This window comes from Panicum hallii, chromosome 5 (genome assembly GCF_002211085.1).
Source record: "Panicum hallii strain FIL2 chromosome 5, PHallii_v3.1, whole genome shotgun sequence".
Taxonomy (NCBI): domain Eukaryota; kingdom Viridiplantae; phylum Streptophyta; class Magnoliopsida; order Poales; family Poaceae; genus Panicum; species Panicum hallii.
In genome coordinates this window covers 12,968,134-12,983,304 of record NC_038046.1, presented here as the reverse complement: position 1 = coordinate 12,983,304, position 15,171 = coordinate 12,968,134, and the positions used below count along the sequence as shown (strand labels likewise).

General features: G+C 48.1%; 1 protein-coding gene across 1 annotated transcript; it reads right to left on the bottom strand.

Moving 5' to 3' along the window:
* Nucleotides 1-764: 764 nt before the first annotated feature.
* LOC112895122 (auxin response factor 2-like) lies at nucleotides 765-6,109 on the bottom strand. The gene is made up of 11 exons (XM_025963002.1): nucleotides 5,552-6,109; nucleotides 5,189-5,440; nucleotides 5,015-5,099; nucleotides 4,386-4,476; nucleotides 4,141-4,305; nucleotides 3,304-3,423; nucleotides 3,132-3,204; nucleotides 2,254-2,419; nucleotides 1,306-2,171; nucleotides 1,111-1,230; nucleotides 765-1,030 (listed from the first exon to the last, which is right to left on the bottom strand). Exons 1-10 carry the CDS (start codon nucleotides 5,813-5,815, stop codon nucleotides 1,168-1,170), a joined length of 2,145 nt encoding a protein of 714 aa, XP_025818787.1. The 5' UTR covers nucleotides 5,816-6,109; the 3' UTR covers nucleotides 765-1,030; nucleotides 1,111-1,167.
* Between the last annotated feature and the right edge of the window lie 9,062 nt (nucleotides 6,110-15,171).

Below are 15,171 nucleotides of genomic sequence, written 5' to 3'. Positions count from 1 at the left end.
TCTTCGTAGTGGATTGTTTGCTCTCCATCACTAGTGGTTTTTTCACACAAGGATTTCCATGCAAATCTTAGTATGTACTCTTGGTTCGGTATTTCTGCTGCCATATATGTTGATTGCTCACTATCTTGCTTGCTATTGGAACCGTTTTCTCATGTTGTACGGTGTATGTATGGTTGTAGTTGGCATATCAAGAAGCATACATGGGTTCTTTGATATGTTGATGAGTAGATGCTGGGGTTGATGTGTTAGTGAGCTATTGGTGCAGTATATTACTATTGTTAAGGTTGGACAGCACATTATATGAAGCATTGATGCTAAGATGTTGTTTTGTTCTACACTCATAAGCTGTTCAGTGATATGCTTGTGAGTAATTAGCTTGTTAATTTGCCCGTTTCTGCTGCCCCATGTGAAGGATTTCCGATCCACTAGCTACAGCCTGCTCGAGTATCTGTACAATCTCCCTCAAATCCAGCTGCTCTCCATCAAGTGATTGTTCTTTGTTTGTGGTGTCAAAGAGATTCTCGTCTAGTGATTCATTTTCCACATACTCATATACCAATAGTTTATGTTTCCATCGTGAGCAAAATCCCCAAATCCTTGGCAAATAGGAGGGAGTAGTGGTTACTACGTAGCAGCTCCTATGAGCGAAGGGATGCTGCTGCTGCAAAACCTGTTTTCCAGAGTGCGCCTTTGTTTCCTGGTTGAACAAACCAAGGGGACAAGGACACACCATGCAACATATGGTGCCATCAGGACGACCCAAATAATCATAGCGAAACAAGACTTGCCCCAGGAGCAATGAAACCATTCAAGTACTTGGAACATGGTACTGATCCAAACAAGCCCTCTAAAAGGGCTCAACATAACCGTACAGCTTAAAAAGATACAAGTAGTTCGCGCACAACTACTAATTGCTACAAAAGTAGCTTGAGATAGAGGTAATAATGAGATATTCAAAGCTTTAAGGTGCATTACAAATTCTGATAAGCTTCCGTGATTCATGCTGCCATCCAGCGTTTGGTTGCAGACCCTGCAAAAATACGGTTGTTAGAGGCATCAGCACATAGGAACAAAAAAACATCCAGAAAGAAGGTTTTGCGTTGGACTAACATGAAAGTTGCAGTTAGTGATCCTTTCTGCATCTTCTACATGGATAAGCCGGATGGATCAGATCATATCCACCAGCGAGACATCAACCACCCTGCCAACAACAGGCCTTTGCTCATGAACCTGCGGAGCTTCCAATTAATGAACAATCACACGAAAACAACATCGAAAGGGGAAAAAAGGTTACAAAGCACTTACAGTGGCCCAACAGCTGCCTAGTGACTTTGACATTTGTGGCTGTGAAGGCTGGAGCCGAGAATTACAATTTGCATTGCATGAGTCTGCTTCATCGCATGATCGGACCTGTTCAGCCAATGAGATACCAAAGATTTTGCAGCCATTTTCAACGGTACTCTCATTGTTTGATTCATGCTCTGCATCACTGACAGGGGAGTGCATCTCCTCAGCTCCAGTACATTCATCTATGGCTTTGCCTGAAACAAGATGAGGCCAAAGGGATAATGCTTGGTTGTTTCTTCCCATGTCTTCAGTAGGGACAGCCCTATCATGTCTACCATCCTCATCCTTATCCAGGCAGCTGTACTCATATTTCAAGTGAGGTACCTTAGAACTAATTTGTGGAAACATCAGCACAGATGATGGGGAGGATGCTTGCAACAGAACTGGTTTTGTTGGCTGTCGAAAATCACACCCTTGAGGTGTAGGCCATTTATAAGCTGCACCAGATGCATGCATACCGTCAGGTTGATACATGCCAGCAGTCCTTATATGGACATCAGCCAAAGCTCCTCGGAAAGGACGAAACACTTCTTGACCTTGCAAGACCTTTTGGAATCTTTGTGATTCTCCAAAGCCTGAGCAATGATAGGGAAACCCAGGACTTCCAGTTGGAGATCTAACACCAAATCTTGGAACCCCTAAGATATTGTTACTCTTGTCGATAGAGCTACTATATTCATCACTGCACTGCAAATTTCTTGCTTCAGTTGCCTGCGAAGCTGAAATAGCAATACCATCATGGGTTTTCAAACCCAAAAATTCTTGACCTTGCAAGACCTTGTGGGATCTGGCAGATCCCGCAAAATCTGAAGAAACGCTTCCATCTGGCGAAATAGCAAAAGAGAGAAAATTGAGCAGGACACATAAATCTTGGGTAATAGTTCTTTTACATGAAAATCTACCTACATGGAAGCACGATATCCGGGTTAACTTGGGGGAGGCATGGTTTCAGACGTTTTGAATTTGGAGCGCACAGATGAGATTGAGATCCTGAAACTGATCCTGTAACCTCAATCTCCCAAGGAGAAACCCTATTGGGCCGACGGCACTCTATATCATCATCCCATCTGACCTGTCAAGATGACATTAGTCAATAACATACAGAAGCCTGCAGAAGGAGCAGAATTAACATAGTAAACAGGATAAGAACTTTGCATCAAGGCTCAAGCTGAAGTCTGATCCACAATAGCATGTAAACTACAGCTTTGAATTTTACGTCCTACAAATATCCTGGAAGGTAAGTAACAAAACAATACAGCATGTTCAAATAGCCCACCTGAAAACTTCCGTCAAGGACATTAAGCTTAGCTTCTACATGCTATAACTCTTATTCAATTAGCTATACTGGCGGACTGGCTCAAACCAACTAGAAGTATGAATTTCAACTACGAAGAGGCATGATGTTCAGCAAAGAATTAATTGAACATCAATTTCAGACGCACTAGAGGAGTACAACTTGATTAGTAAACCAAAGCAAAAAAATAAAAAAAAGGAACATTTTAAGCATTAGTACTAGCTTACAAGGAATTAGTACAGTAACAGATTTGTTCCTTCAAATCTTCAATATCCACTAGGCACAGACATTTTGATTCTACTTGCAAGTTGCAAACAAAACTATGTCCTTTCAGAAGGTCAAGCCAGGAAGGATGTCAACAAAGTACTACTGGACTCGGGCATTGATTTTACTTGCAATCATATTCTTGAAAACACATAGAAACACAGCTAAAATTGAAACTAATATCAGCATCCATCCTATGTACACATCATGAGAGAAGAGAACATACCACCAAGGATTTCCATTTTGAACCATGCCACATAGGCTCTGCATCTCTGCTTCCAATTATTATCCCAGTGCACCTGGAAAAAAAAAGAATCCCACCATGAGTGAAATCAGAATGATCTGGGTGCATGCCAACCCATTGACAAAGATGAATATTAATATTGCACCACACTAACCTTCTTTCAGAAGCATCGTCGCCTTCATATCTCATTCTGCATCTCATTCCAACAGAAAATGGTTGATTGAAGCTTCTCATGAACTTCCAATAGGGTACGATGAATTCAGATTGGCTTAGCCTGTGAGTTCAAGAATTATTAAAAGCAGGAAGGCATCACAGATCCTCCAAAAAGGGGAGCGATTAGTAGGAAATTGCAAATCTCACACTTCTAACTACTCACAAATTTAATCCTGGAACTAAAAAAAAGAACTAAGAAGTAGCACAAATGAACTGCATAAGCATTAGACATTATTTAATATCAATAACACTGTTACTTATCTACATTCTGAAAGATTAAAATTCAAAAACAACCTTAAAATCTAAATGGACCGTGTCATCATTCCCAAATTCTGAGGATCACATGCCATGGCCTAACTTGTATTTATGGAGACACAAGATAACGCGTCAGGGCCAAGGAGATGAAATAAAAGGGATAGGATTTGCATGGTCAGGAGGGGGTTGGATTTTGGTAATCAGCTATAGCAACCACAGCAGTCACTATTGAGGTAGTACAAACAAATTGGATTGGATACTTGAAAACAGGCAGGACTGAATTCACACATCAGAAGTTTTGAAACAAGTAGTATTCAGAGTCTCCTTGTTACTAAATAGCTCTAAGCATGGGTTAAGTAACAAGAATAAGATCTTGCAGTTTGCTACTGTTTTTTATAGCATATATAGCGTGCACAACCTTCTAGCTTAACTATAGTTGCGCGTCAATCCAACCTTGTCAAACACGTGCTGATAAAGACATCCGGATAAGATAACAAAACAACCAGAAAAATACTTTTGTTACCTGGGATTGTAGCAGATGTGAAAAACGGTCCTCGTGGCCACAGCTTGTGTGACATTTCCCAGATTCCTATGATTTGAGCACTGGTTGTGCAGCGCAGGAATAAGATTTACGTTTTTAAGCTGTGCTGCTCGGCGAACTCCCAATCGAAGCACTCCATCTTCACCACTGGAAAAGGATGAAAAGTCTTTACAGAAGTGAAGGTACAGTATGTTCCAGTTAATGACAAAATGAGCTAAATTGCCTACCGAAGGAACAGAACGGCATCTCCAGAGACCAGCTTCTTCTTATTAACAAATGCGCTCCATCCAGTGGTTAAGAGATGCCTTCGTGGTTGGCCTGTAATAAAGCAGGCCTCTCAAAAACTCAGGACCACAAATTTCTGAGGAGTTATCCAAAATCAAAAGAATCCATCCTTTTTATGTTTTGTAGAATCACTAGAAACCGTTTTGCTGTTTGCAAGTTGCATGATCTTTTGTTACATATTAGTCAATTTTCCTGACAGTTTAGATTGACTTTGAGATCCATATGTTCAGAAATGTGCTTAAACTTATGGACAGAAATGAAGCAAATGCAAATACAGTAACATGCAATCTAGTGTAGTTCGATTATGTCATCATCCAAATAAAACCAAATTGGCATTTGGTCAGTCACTACTCACTACTGAAGTCTGAAAATGCAGGCCCAGTGAGCACATTTGAAGCAATCCCATTAAACAGAGTCTCATTCACTCGTCAAGCCTGGATAACATGCTAAGAAAATGGAACCTATGTTTCCAAAGAGAATCGTAACAAAGAAGCAGAATGCACATAACCGGTACAGCTCATATTCAGTCACGAAGCCAAGCTTAATCAGTGAAGAAACTCTCCTGCCGTACCTCGATAGATATGACGGAACTTCCATTCGGTGCCGTGCAGATCCTTGGCCACGAGCTCCTGAGACGGCCTCTGCAGACTGTAGTCCTGTGCGCCAAACCCAACTGAGTCAGTAACCAAGCGAACACTAAATCACCATGAAAATGGAGACCTTCAGTGCTAGCTAATGGTCGTACCAGCGGCGGGAAGCAGTCCTCGGCGGCGCGGCGCGGCACGGAGAAGCCGCCGTGCGTGCTGGTGTCGGAGGCCGTGAGCGTCTTGCAGAACATGTGTGGCGTCCGCGCGAGCGGCTTCATGGCGCCCCCGCCCTCGCCGTCGCGAGCCGCGTCCTCGTCCTCCCGCGCCCGCGCACGCGCACGCCTCTCCGCCTCCTCGTCCTCGGGCAGCAGCGACACCCGCGCGTACACCTCGTCCGTCGCGCCGTCCGCCTACACGAAAACAAAGCTATCTCTCTCAGCCAATAGCTCGAGCACATTGTGCTCCCGGGCACCGTACCACGCAACCGAAGCCGCGCCGCGCGCGCGCGCGCTAACACTCACGTGGAGGTTGACGTCGACGACGCGGCAGAAGACGTGCGGCGGCACCGCCGGAGGCGCCGCGTCGCCGCCGATGTGCTCGAGGTGGCCCTGCGGCAGGTACACGACGGCGCTGCCCTTCCGCGGCAGCGGCGCGACGGGCCCCGCGCACGCGTGCCACAGGTCCAGGCACACCGCGCCCCCCGCCCTCTCCGCCGGCATCGCCTCCGCCTCCGCCTCCTCCTCGTCCTCCTCCCCCTCGACGGTGTTGAGGTCGATGCCCGCCATGTCTGGGCCCGCCGCCCGCAGCTAGCAGCACCCCGCCCCGCTCGGCTCCACGGAACGAGCAACCAGCAAAAGCGCCCGATGCGGCGACGGACGGAGCGCGACCCGGGGCTTAATGGCGCGGGGGGAGGAGTGGGTGGGGAGTGGAGGCGGAGGTGCAGGTGGGGTGGCGACACATGGTGGTGATGGCCATGAATGGCTGGGGTGGCTGGCTGGCTGGCTTGTAGGCGGGGGAGGGGAGGGAAGTGGTGGGGGAGTAGCCGAGTAGGGCGCAGGCGAGAGCCAGGCCTACGGCCTTTGAAATATTGCCGCTCCCCTGCTGCTGGTGGCGGAATCGGATAAAGCCGCGGTGGTTTTGTTTGACACTTCTTTGGCCGGTCTGGCTCCTCTCGTTCCTCTCTCCTCTGCCTCTCTCTCGCCCTGCGCACGCATCAGAGCAGAGGCATGGGCCTCGCTCGAATAAACACTGTAGCAAGGAGGTGGCCGGCGATGGTCGACAGCGCAAGCGCGAGGTGCGGGAGCCGCTGCGGCAGCGGCAGAGGTGGGGAGGACGGGCTGACGCCACTGTGCCCGGCTGCCGTTGCTCACTGCTCGCGCTGCCATGTTTTTCTTTTTTTTTGATAAAGAGCCAGGTTTTTCTTTTACGCGGGGCAGTCTGCCATCTAGTACGGCAGTATCGCTGTGTGTTACTGGTGTTATAAAGAAAAGCTGCTGACGCTGCTCCTCTCGTCCATCAGTGCCTCTGCAGCCGAGCTCGCAGCTGCTCGTGAATGGCGCATCCTACTTTCACTCGGCATTGACATTGAGCTGCAGTTTTAAATAAAAAATAAAAAAGGCATTGAGCTGCTTAGATAAAGCTGAAGGGTAATGGTTTTTATTTTGTACATGGACATGGTCAAGAAAAAAGATCGAATGGGATCATGCAGAGGCACATGTGGATTTGTAGGTTTTGCGGCTGATGAATGAAACCAGTTGACGCCCACCACCGTTCGGCATCGCCAAGCACCATAACTCTCGCTTGTCCCTCGCCGATCGTGACAAACTCGGGCGGGGCACACCGGCACAGTACGCCCTGGATCGCCGAGCGTCCTGTGGCCTGCTGGGCTGCTGGTACCACCACCACCACCACCGGACCCCCTGCTGGCGCCCCCATTGACACTGCCATCGAACTCCCTGTAGCCATCTGGGCATGTTGTTGTTGGCCTTGGCCACGCCCTCTCGGCGGCTCCCCCCACCCCAGATGCGCGCGCGCGGCCGAGGGGGGGCCGGTTCTCTGTTGCATTGCCGGACACATGCAGTCGGTTGAGCTGCTCGGGGACCCTGCTCGTGCTCCTCCGGTTCACGGCCATTGGCGCCCGTCGCCATGTTACCCTGGCCACCGGACTCCGGTCCAGGAGTTGGCCGGGTCCGTCATGGACTCATGGTCCATGCTACAAAATGAGGCTACGTGATGCATGCTTCCACTTGTTGCGGATATACAATGCGAGGCGATTGTGTGTTTGGACTTGACCCGTCCTTGAAAAAAAAAAAAATCTTGCGCGTCGTCCTCGTCCAGCGATGCACTCCTGAAGGAGGCGCTTTTGTCGGCTTGCGCCTGTCCATGACCATGGAGGGGGCCATGAATGCTTGTCGATCTCAACTTAAAGCAGAATTTGTTTAGATGTGTTGGGGAAAAATCAACAGCTCACATTCACAGCACGACTGTGCGAGTGCCCCCGTGCATGCACGACCACTGTTGACTGTTGTTGGTATCCACCAACTGTTCGTATCCTCGGTGTACTCGATGGGTATATCATTAGTGCCAGCGTCCAGATGTCCTTCTCCTCGTGACACCATGATCGGACAAGAATTCCTCAAGGTCCTGCTTCGGAGTACGCTCAAACACCGACGAGGGCTGGCCAGGCCCCTTTTATCGAGCAAGACCGAGATCAGGGCATTGATGGTCATGGCTCGGCGCGTCTCGTATCGCATAGTAAGACTGTTGAGGCAGCTGCTGCCGCTGCCAATTTTGATGGCCCTGCCGGTGGCCGCTGGCCCGCTTGCCACTGTGGACGTAGTGCCCGGCGTGGCGACTGGCGATCCGCCGATGCCGGTCGAGCAAGACACCAACCAGTACACGGCAGGGCCACGCCGCGCCGTGCCAGCTGCTGATACGCCCGTACCGTACGTACCACACGCATGCGCGCCACCGCCACTGTGCACGCGTACGCACGCCAGCCGGCCGGCCGGCGACGACGCACGCGTCCTTGCGCGCGTGGTGGTCCCAGGCCGTCGGGGTTGGGCAGGGAGAGAAAGAGAGAGATGCACGCATGGGGGCCACGGGCCGTGCCGGCGTCGTTAACAGTGTGGTGTGGCCACGGGAGGACCAGAGTCCAGAGGGTAGTAGTAAAAGGGAAAAGGAGAGTCCCCCTCGGACGGGCACTGCAGCTTGGCCAGGCAGCCAGGCCCGGCGCCCGCGGCAGCGTTACGTCCGCCTCAGTTTCCCCTCGCTTTTATCGGGCGCGAGTCAGAGATGCTGTTTGGGGCAAGAAGCCACTGCCCCCCAGCGCTGCTGGGGCCCCGCCTGCCCGCCCTGGCAAGCCCCCCCTGGCCCCTGCGCGGACCCTGTTCCCACTCTCCTGGACACCGTCCACGCACGACCCGAGACGATGCACGGATCCTTCACGCTTGAGCTTCACGGCTGCACGGCTAATTGGCTACTTCGCGGCTTCGCCGGCTGTTCCCTCTCTCCGGCGGCCGGGCGGCGGCGGCGTATCCATCAAGGACCGGGTCTACTCGTGGTCGTCCGCCGCCGCGACGGCCTGAGAACTCCACCCGTTTTGTCCGCGCGCTGCTCGGCGCCCGGCGGGCCCGCTCGCCAGGCCAGCTGCTGCAAAGTGCAAAACTACGACGTGAGCAGTCGAGGCATCGTTGGCTTGCGACCGTGGAGCGAGCGAGAGAAGCTTTTACGAGTAGCACGGCACAGCACTAGCGTCCCTGGTCTTTGCGGCGGGCAGGGGCAGCGAGACATCAGCCGGCCCGGCCCGCGCGCGCAGCAGCGGTGGTGACAGGTCGGGGTCGGGGGAAGCCGCTCTGCTATTTTTCTGCGTCGCGGAGGAAGCTAGCGGGGAGCGGAGCACGGGGAGGTGCCGCCCGGCCGGGGGGGCCGCGCCCACGCGCGCGTTGTCGTCGAAGCTGCGTCGTCGTTTGCTTTTGATTAGCCTGGACCTTGGAGCGGATCCATCGAGCGCCTTTGTTTTTCATTTCCTCAGGGCCTCCGCCGGCCATGAATGTGGGGGGGGGGGGGGGGGGGGGGCGGGGCTGGCGCTGCCAAGAGGGTCGTGGCTGGTTTTTCAGGGAGGTTTCTGGATCGGCTATCATTCTATCAATTGGCATAAGGAGGCCGGCGTTCACGTTACAACATGCTTCTGCTCATCTTCCTACGATGAGATACGCAAGCGCTACTGACGATTTGCTGCTACCATTTCCTCAGCACGGCACGCAAAAAGGAGCCCTGTTTTTTTTGAGCTGACGAGGATATTTGCATTGCATGGCAGCTGCCACCTGCACGCGCGCGCCGCTAGCAGGCGGGTGGCGCAAAAGTGCAGCAAGGCCCGCTTCTGGTCGGATCTCGGGTGGATGCGAGTTGCCACGCCGGGCCGGCACGGCAGCATCACGCATGCTGGCCAGGCTTCCTCTGACGAGCTCGATCGTCCGGATTTCTGTTCGCCGGCCGTCTCGATCTTTGGCCGTGGTGCAGGAGAGCAGCGTGCGTGGCTGCGTGACCGTGTCAAACGAACACTCAAGTTTCAAAGCGGTAACGTGCACCAGACGAGGAGCTCGCGTGCCTGCCTATCGTGTACACGTATCCGTTGGGAAACAGGCTCCACGGCAGATAAAGATCTCCAACAGATTGCTGTTCTAATTGGAGTAAGAGGACAGGTGCCTTTTTAGGATGCGGGGAGCCGACTTTGTACGACAAGCATTACGAGAAGATCATGCTGGAACCACCATTCATTTAATCATTTCTAGCCAGTTAGTTGCGCGTCTTGTGTGTGTATGATAGGTTAGGATGCAGGTCTCTGCATGCTCTCTTTCGGGGCCAGACTATGTCTGCTTTTCCGGCTTATCAGGACCGCTAGCTAGGCTGCTAAACATACGCATCTAGAATCTAAATCGCATGATGCAGCAGCCGGCCTGCGCTCCCATGAGCTAGTATGCAATAATGCGAACAGTGTTGGGTGGCGGGAGGGTTTGGGTTCCTGTGGAAAGAACAAAACAATTTCTGTTTTGAAGGCGAGCCGGCAAAAATAGGGGGCTGCTGGGATCGCAGGTGCAACCGCGAGGGCAGAAGGGTCACCTACGACTCGCCGGCTCGCCCCCGCCACCCCTGTCTTCGGCGGCTCCTGCTGCCGGATCCACCGTTGCACAACCGCTCCCAACAGTTTCTCACGCTCCTCATTCCGGTGCCTTATCCACCGGCTGTCTTCCCAACCGCCGGCAGCCGGCGGCTCCCGCCACCTCGCCGCGCCGCCCCTCAGCCAGCCACCACCGCTGGGCCTCCCTGCCACGCCATGGCAGCTCCTCTCTCCAAACTCGGTGGATATCGCAAGGTGGAAGAAGAATAGTAGCGTGGGACCCACCTGCAGCGACTGATGGATGGCTTCCACGATGAGTCCGCTCGCACCCGCGCGCGACTCCTAATATTCGCGGCAAAAACACATCCTTTAAAGGTGAAATTTAGAAAAAGAAAAGCGTTCATTTTTTTGGGAAAATTGAAGAATGTTCGAATTGCCGAGTAGTTAGAAGCACTGGATATTCATCATTTGGCCCGCGACAGTGGATATCACCAACCTTGCCATGCCAGGCCAGCCCAGCAGAAATCTAGACACCCAAATGAACGGAGCCGCGGCTTGTGCTCAATTTGCCTAAAATGGTGGAAATATTAGGAGTCACGATGTGACTGGCAGTCAAACCATCATACATGAGTAGAATATTTTTTTATATTGCTGGAACAATTGTTTCGGCAACAAAAAAATTATTTCGCATTCAAAAAATATTCAAAAAAATCATCCAAGTGTGATCTTATTTTGAAAATTTGATCGCAAGGAACATAGTGATGCAGTCGGATTTTGATTTGAATATACAGTTTTGGAAAATATGACCGTGTGATACTTTGACTGTCACACGTGTAACTCCTAATAGCCCTAAAAAAGCCGAACCCACGAGGCCGAGACCGGAGGAGAAAAAAAACATTTTCTGTCCTCTCATAAAAATATCTTCGGATGTACTGTACATTTGTAACTTGCAATTCAAAAAAAATACATTTGTAATTTGTGTGATTTATCTACACCTTCACAATACCCCTCAAAAAAAATCTACACCTTCACAATATCTATAGATGGCGTGACCCAAATGGGCGGGGGCCAACTGCTTGCGTGCTGGTCCACCGATGGCATCAACGTTACCACTTTGCTCTTCATGTTGAAAACCCCCATGTCGCGGAAGATGATGCCTATCTTGTCATCCGTGAAGTAGACACAGTCAGGTAGTAAACCGGGGATCTCACCGGCTGGGAAGAACACCCCCGAGCTGTAGCCAATGAAAAGTGCGGCGCCTCCAAGATCACGCAGCTCTTTCCACTCGCGTCTTCCCTGGCGGCCCTCGCGGAGCTGAGGACGAATACTTGGAAATTTGGAATCCTACGGTTGGATCGGGCTCGGCGTAGTCACCGTCGTCGTCGTCGTCGCTCGTGCTGCTGTTGGACGACTCTCCGTCTCTGCCATTGCTGCTCCTGCGCTCCCTCCATACCAGCACTAGGTCACCATCCGGCGACTCTGCCAGGTACTACTTGAAGTAGACATACTCCTCGCCTTCATCGTGCCCCGGGACAGCTTTCCGCGACCTGAACGTCTCTTCGTCAGGCTCCCAGACGAGGAGCGCGCCGCATGCCGTCATCGAGTACAACTGTCCCCTGTGAAGGATGACGTCTTCGAACATGTATAGCGATGGCAGCGTCACCCACCTCTGATCTGCATCTATCTCTCCGGCGAGCGAACGCGAGCTTGTACATGGGGCCGTGGATCATCACGACGAGGTGCTCGCCGGAGCCTTCTGGGTCCCGTAAGGGCACGGCCTTGCGGAGGAAACGCAGCGGCTTTCGATCGATGGGTATTTCGTCTGGCCGTCCACCGTCCTGCTTATAGAAGGTTCTCTCCGGCCAGTGGGCCGCCAGGAACGAGCTTTCGTGAAACAGAAACCGGTCGCTTTGCCACTAGCGATCCGTGGCAGCCTGGCAGGGCCCGGAAGAAGCCCATGGTGGTGATGCACGGCAGCGGGATCGTTAAGTTCCTTACAATAAAATTTTAAAGATAAGATCTCATTTAGATATACTATATCATTTTTTTCTCGCGCCGCCGTCGCCACACCCTCTCGCCGCCCCTTCGGTCCCCCTCCTCTGTTCCTCCGGTGACCTCGCCGATACGGAGAGGAGCGGGGATCCGTTCTTTTCATAGATAGTCTTTTAGTTTTCTTCTAGATTTGGTTTGAATAGTGATATCGGTAAGATGGTGGCGACGATGATGCTGTGGAATAAGATATCTCCGGTTTCTCCCTACCTCGATAACCTCGACAACGCTCGATCCGACGTCGACGAATAGCCAATGAGAGTTGGTTCTGCCAAATCTGAAGGTTCTCTCTAGATCTTTTTAATTCGTGTGTCAACCAGGAGATGCAATTGGCTTTCTTTTGTTGTAGCGATTTCGACCTCTTCTTTCGATTTGTTCTACGATAAGACCCGGTTTCTTCGACCCTTTGATGGTGAAGGATTGCAAACCTGCATTGCTTGGGGAGTTTTCTCCATCCGACGTTTTTTTAGAGGTTGCTATATCTAGTTGTAAGTTGCGAGTGTTTTTTTCGATCTTTAAAGCCTTGTGTGGCGATGGAATTTGCAAATGTCCCTTTCCCTTGCTGCCTTTCCGGTGCATGTTTCAAGTTCCGGTGAACGACGAACAATCAAATGAAGAAGATGACAAGAGAACTCTTCGATGTAATTTTATTTTCTTCACGTCGTTTTGTGTCAAGTTGTCTTATTTTTTTTACCTCCAATTATTTTCCTTGATATGAATGACATAAGATACTTTTCTGGTGTCTTCCTAAAAAAAGACTATATTTAGATGATTTTTTATTAACATCATTTTACCCCCTCAACAATTCACTTTGTCCATTTAACCTCCTCAACAAAATTTAAGCTCAATTTATTTCCACAATCTATTTCAATTGGTCTAATCTACCCCTATTGAGAATTTTCTTTTTTATTTCTCCACGTACGATTGAAAATTTAACTTCAAATTTTGCAATGTAACTTATAATATGATTTTATATGCTTATAGTTCCCTATGCTAGAAAAAATACATTATAATTTTTTCATAAATATTTTTCATGCAGAATTGTTTCTCTATAATAAATTTTGTGTTAAATATTTCCAACCTATGAAAATAACCATGCAAAATTTTAAATATATTTTTTAACATAGGGCATCACGTTCTCTATCCACGCATAAAATTTAAACTTAAAACTCAATTTGTACATGAAGAAAAAAAAGAGAAATATCATTAGGGGGTAAATTGCACTAAATGAAATTGCCGGTGGAGTAAATTGAATCTAAATTTTGCTCGGGGTTAAAAGGACAAAGTGAATTGGTGAGAGAAGTAAAGTGGAGTTTTTCCCTATATATATACATTTGGAAAAGTGTTACAAACACTCAGAACAAATTAGTTGTACATGCCAAACAAATTATACAGACTCGGAGAACAAAATATATGAACTTATAGGATAAATTATACAAACACACGGAAAAAATAATTTTAGGCATCGAACAAATTATTAAGCAGAAATTTATACTTCAAGAATAAATTATACTAATTAATAGGATACATATGCGTACACTTAAAACAAATATATTGTGGATGTAGAACAAATATGATAATTCTTTTAAGGAAAAAGTATATGAAAAAGGTATATGAAAAAAGTAAGTATATGATGCTAGAGAAGATGAGAAACTAAAAAAAACTAAATAAGAGGATAGGTTAAATAAGGAGAAAGAAAAGAAAACAAAATAAAAAGGAAAATTAAAATTAGTATTACCGAAAATAAAATAAAGAGGTGAAATAAGGGGATAGATGAAGAAAGAATGAGCAAAAAATTAAATTAGAAATAAGCGAATAGAAGAGAAAAATAATAGATCAAGAATAAGAGTAAAATATGAAAAACTGAAGAAAGAAGTGAAAAATAAAAATGAAAATGATACACATGGACTAATAAAAAATAAAGAAAGTATACTTTAATATTAAAACAAGAAAAAGACAGTAGAAAAATAAATAATCAAGCACGAGAAGTCATGAAGAAAACAAAAAATGTGAGAAATAAACAAGAAAAAAGAAAATAAAAGCTATTAGTCGTGTGTACATTTCACTCTAGGAGAAGAGAAGTGTGATATTATGTAAAAAAATAAAATATATTTTTATCAGCGGTCCAAAAGCGCAGCAGCGCAACTCAACCCCATCTCGTACTTCCCAAGTGTCTGGGATCATAATATAACATATCTAAAATATATGATAATTGGTTGAGCGGCATATGTGTAAGTCCGCGTAAACACTTTAGGCGACAAAAGATAAATATGTAACACTCGTGATATATAGCCATCGACCTGGCGCTAGGTCCGTGAAGCCTCCCGTTCAGCTCGGCCATTGAGGAAATTATAAAAGAAAAATGATTATCAAAATCGCCCGACCGTCAACCCGTGTGCTTGAAAGTACAGGTCTCTATAGGCTATGCGTGAGTACCAACCCCAAGCGTCAGTTTGGTAGGAAGGGCATACACTGTCACTAAGGTGATGAGCATAAACATATATCAGAGCTGTAAAATGTTGAATTTGCTTGCGCATTGTTGAATTAGTTGTAAAAATATATTGAAGCATGTATTAGATGTAAAAAAATCTTAATGACGTGAGGGACTGAGGGAGCAAGTAATAAATAAAATATCAGACATCCGTTAAATATTGAATTAATATATTTGAAATGTTGACATAAGGTTTACAAATTGTTGAATCTAAGTGAAAAAATATTGCGCACGGTAAACCTGGGAGGCAAAATAGCAAATTACACGACACACCTGCATGCTAAAACAAGAATCACAACTTTCTTTGCAGGGTTTCTTTGAGGTGGCCATTGGGATTACAATTAGACGAGTTAAAACGAATGATAATTTGGATACAAAGCTGTAAAATTTTCAAGCGATACCTGCTCGAAGCCACGGACTCCACGAGCTCCATGGTTCAAATTCATTGGGAAGCGGTTGCTCAAGGTCGGGATTGAGTTGCG

Excerpts from the sequence above, each read along its gene's own strand:
- LOC112895122 (XM_025963002.1), bottom strand. The coding sequence starts at position 5,815 with ATGGCGGGCATCGACCTCAACACCGTCGAGGGGGAGGAGGACGAGGAG. Across the intron at positions 4,306-4,385 it reads GATGCCGTTCTGTTCCTTCG|TGGTGAAGATGGAGTGCTTC; the intron begins GTAGGCAATTTA and ends ATCCTTTTCCAG. Across the intron at positions 3,205-3,303 it reads GACGATGCTTCTGAAAGAAG|GTGCACTGGGATAATAATTG; the intron begins GTTAGTGTGGTG and ends TTTTTTTTCCAG.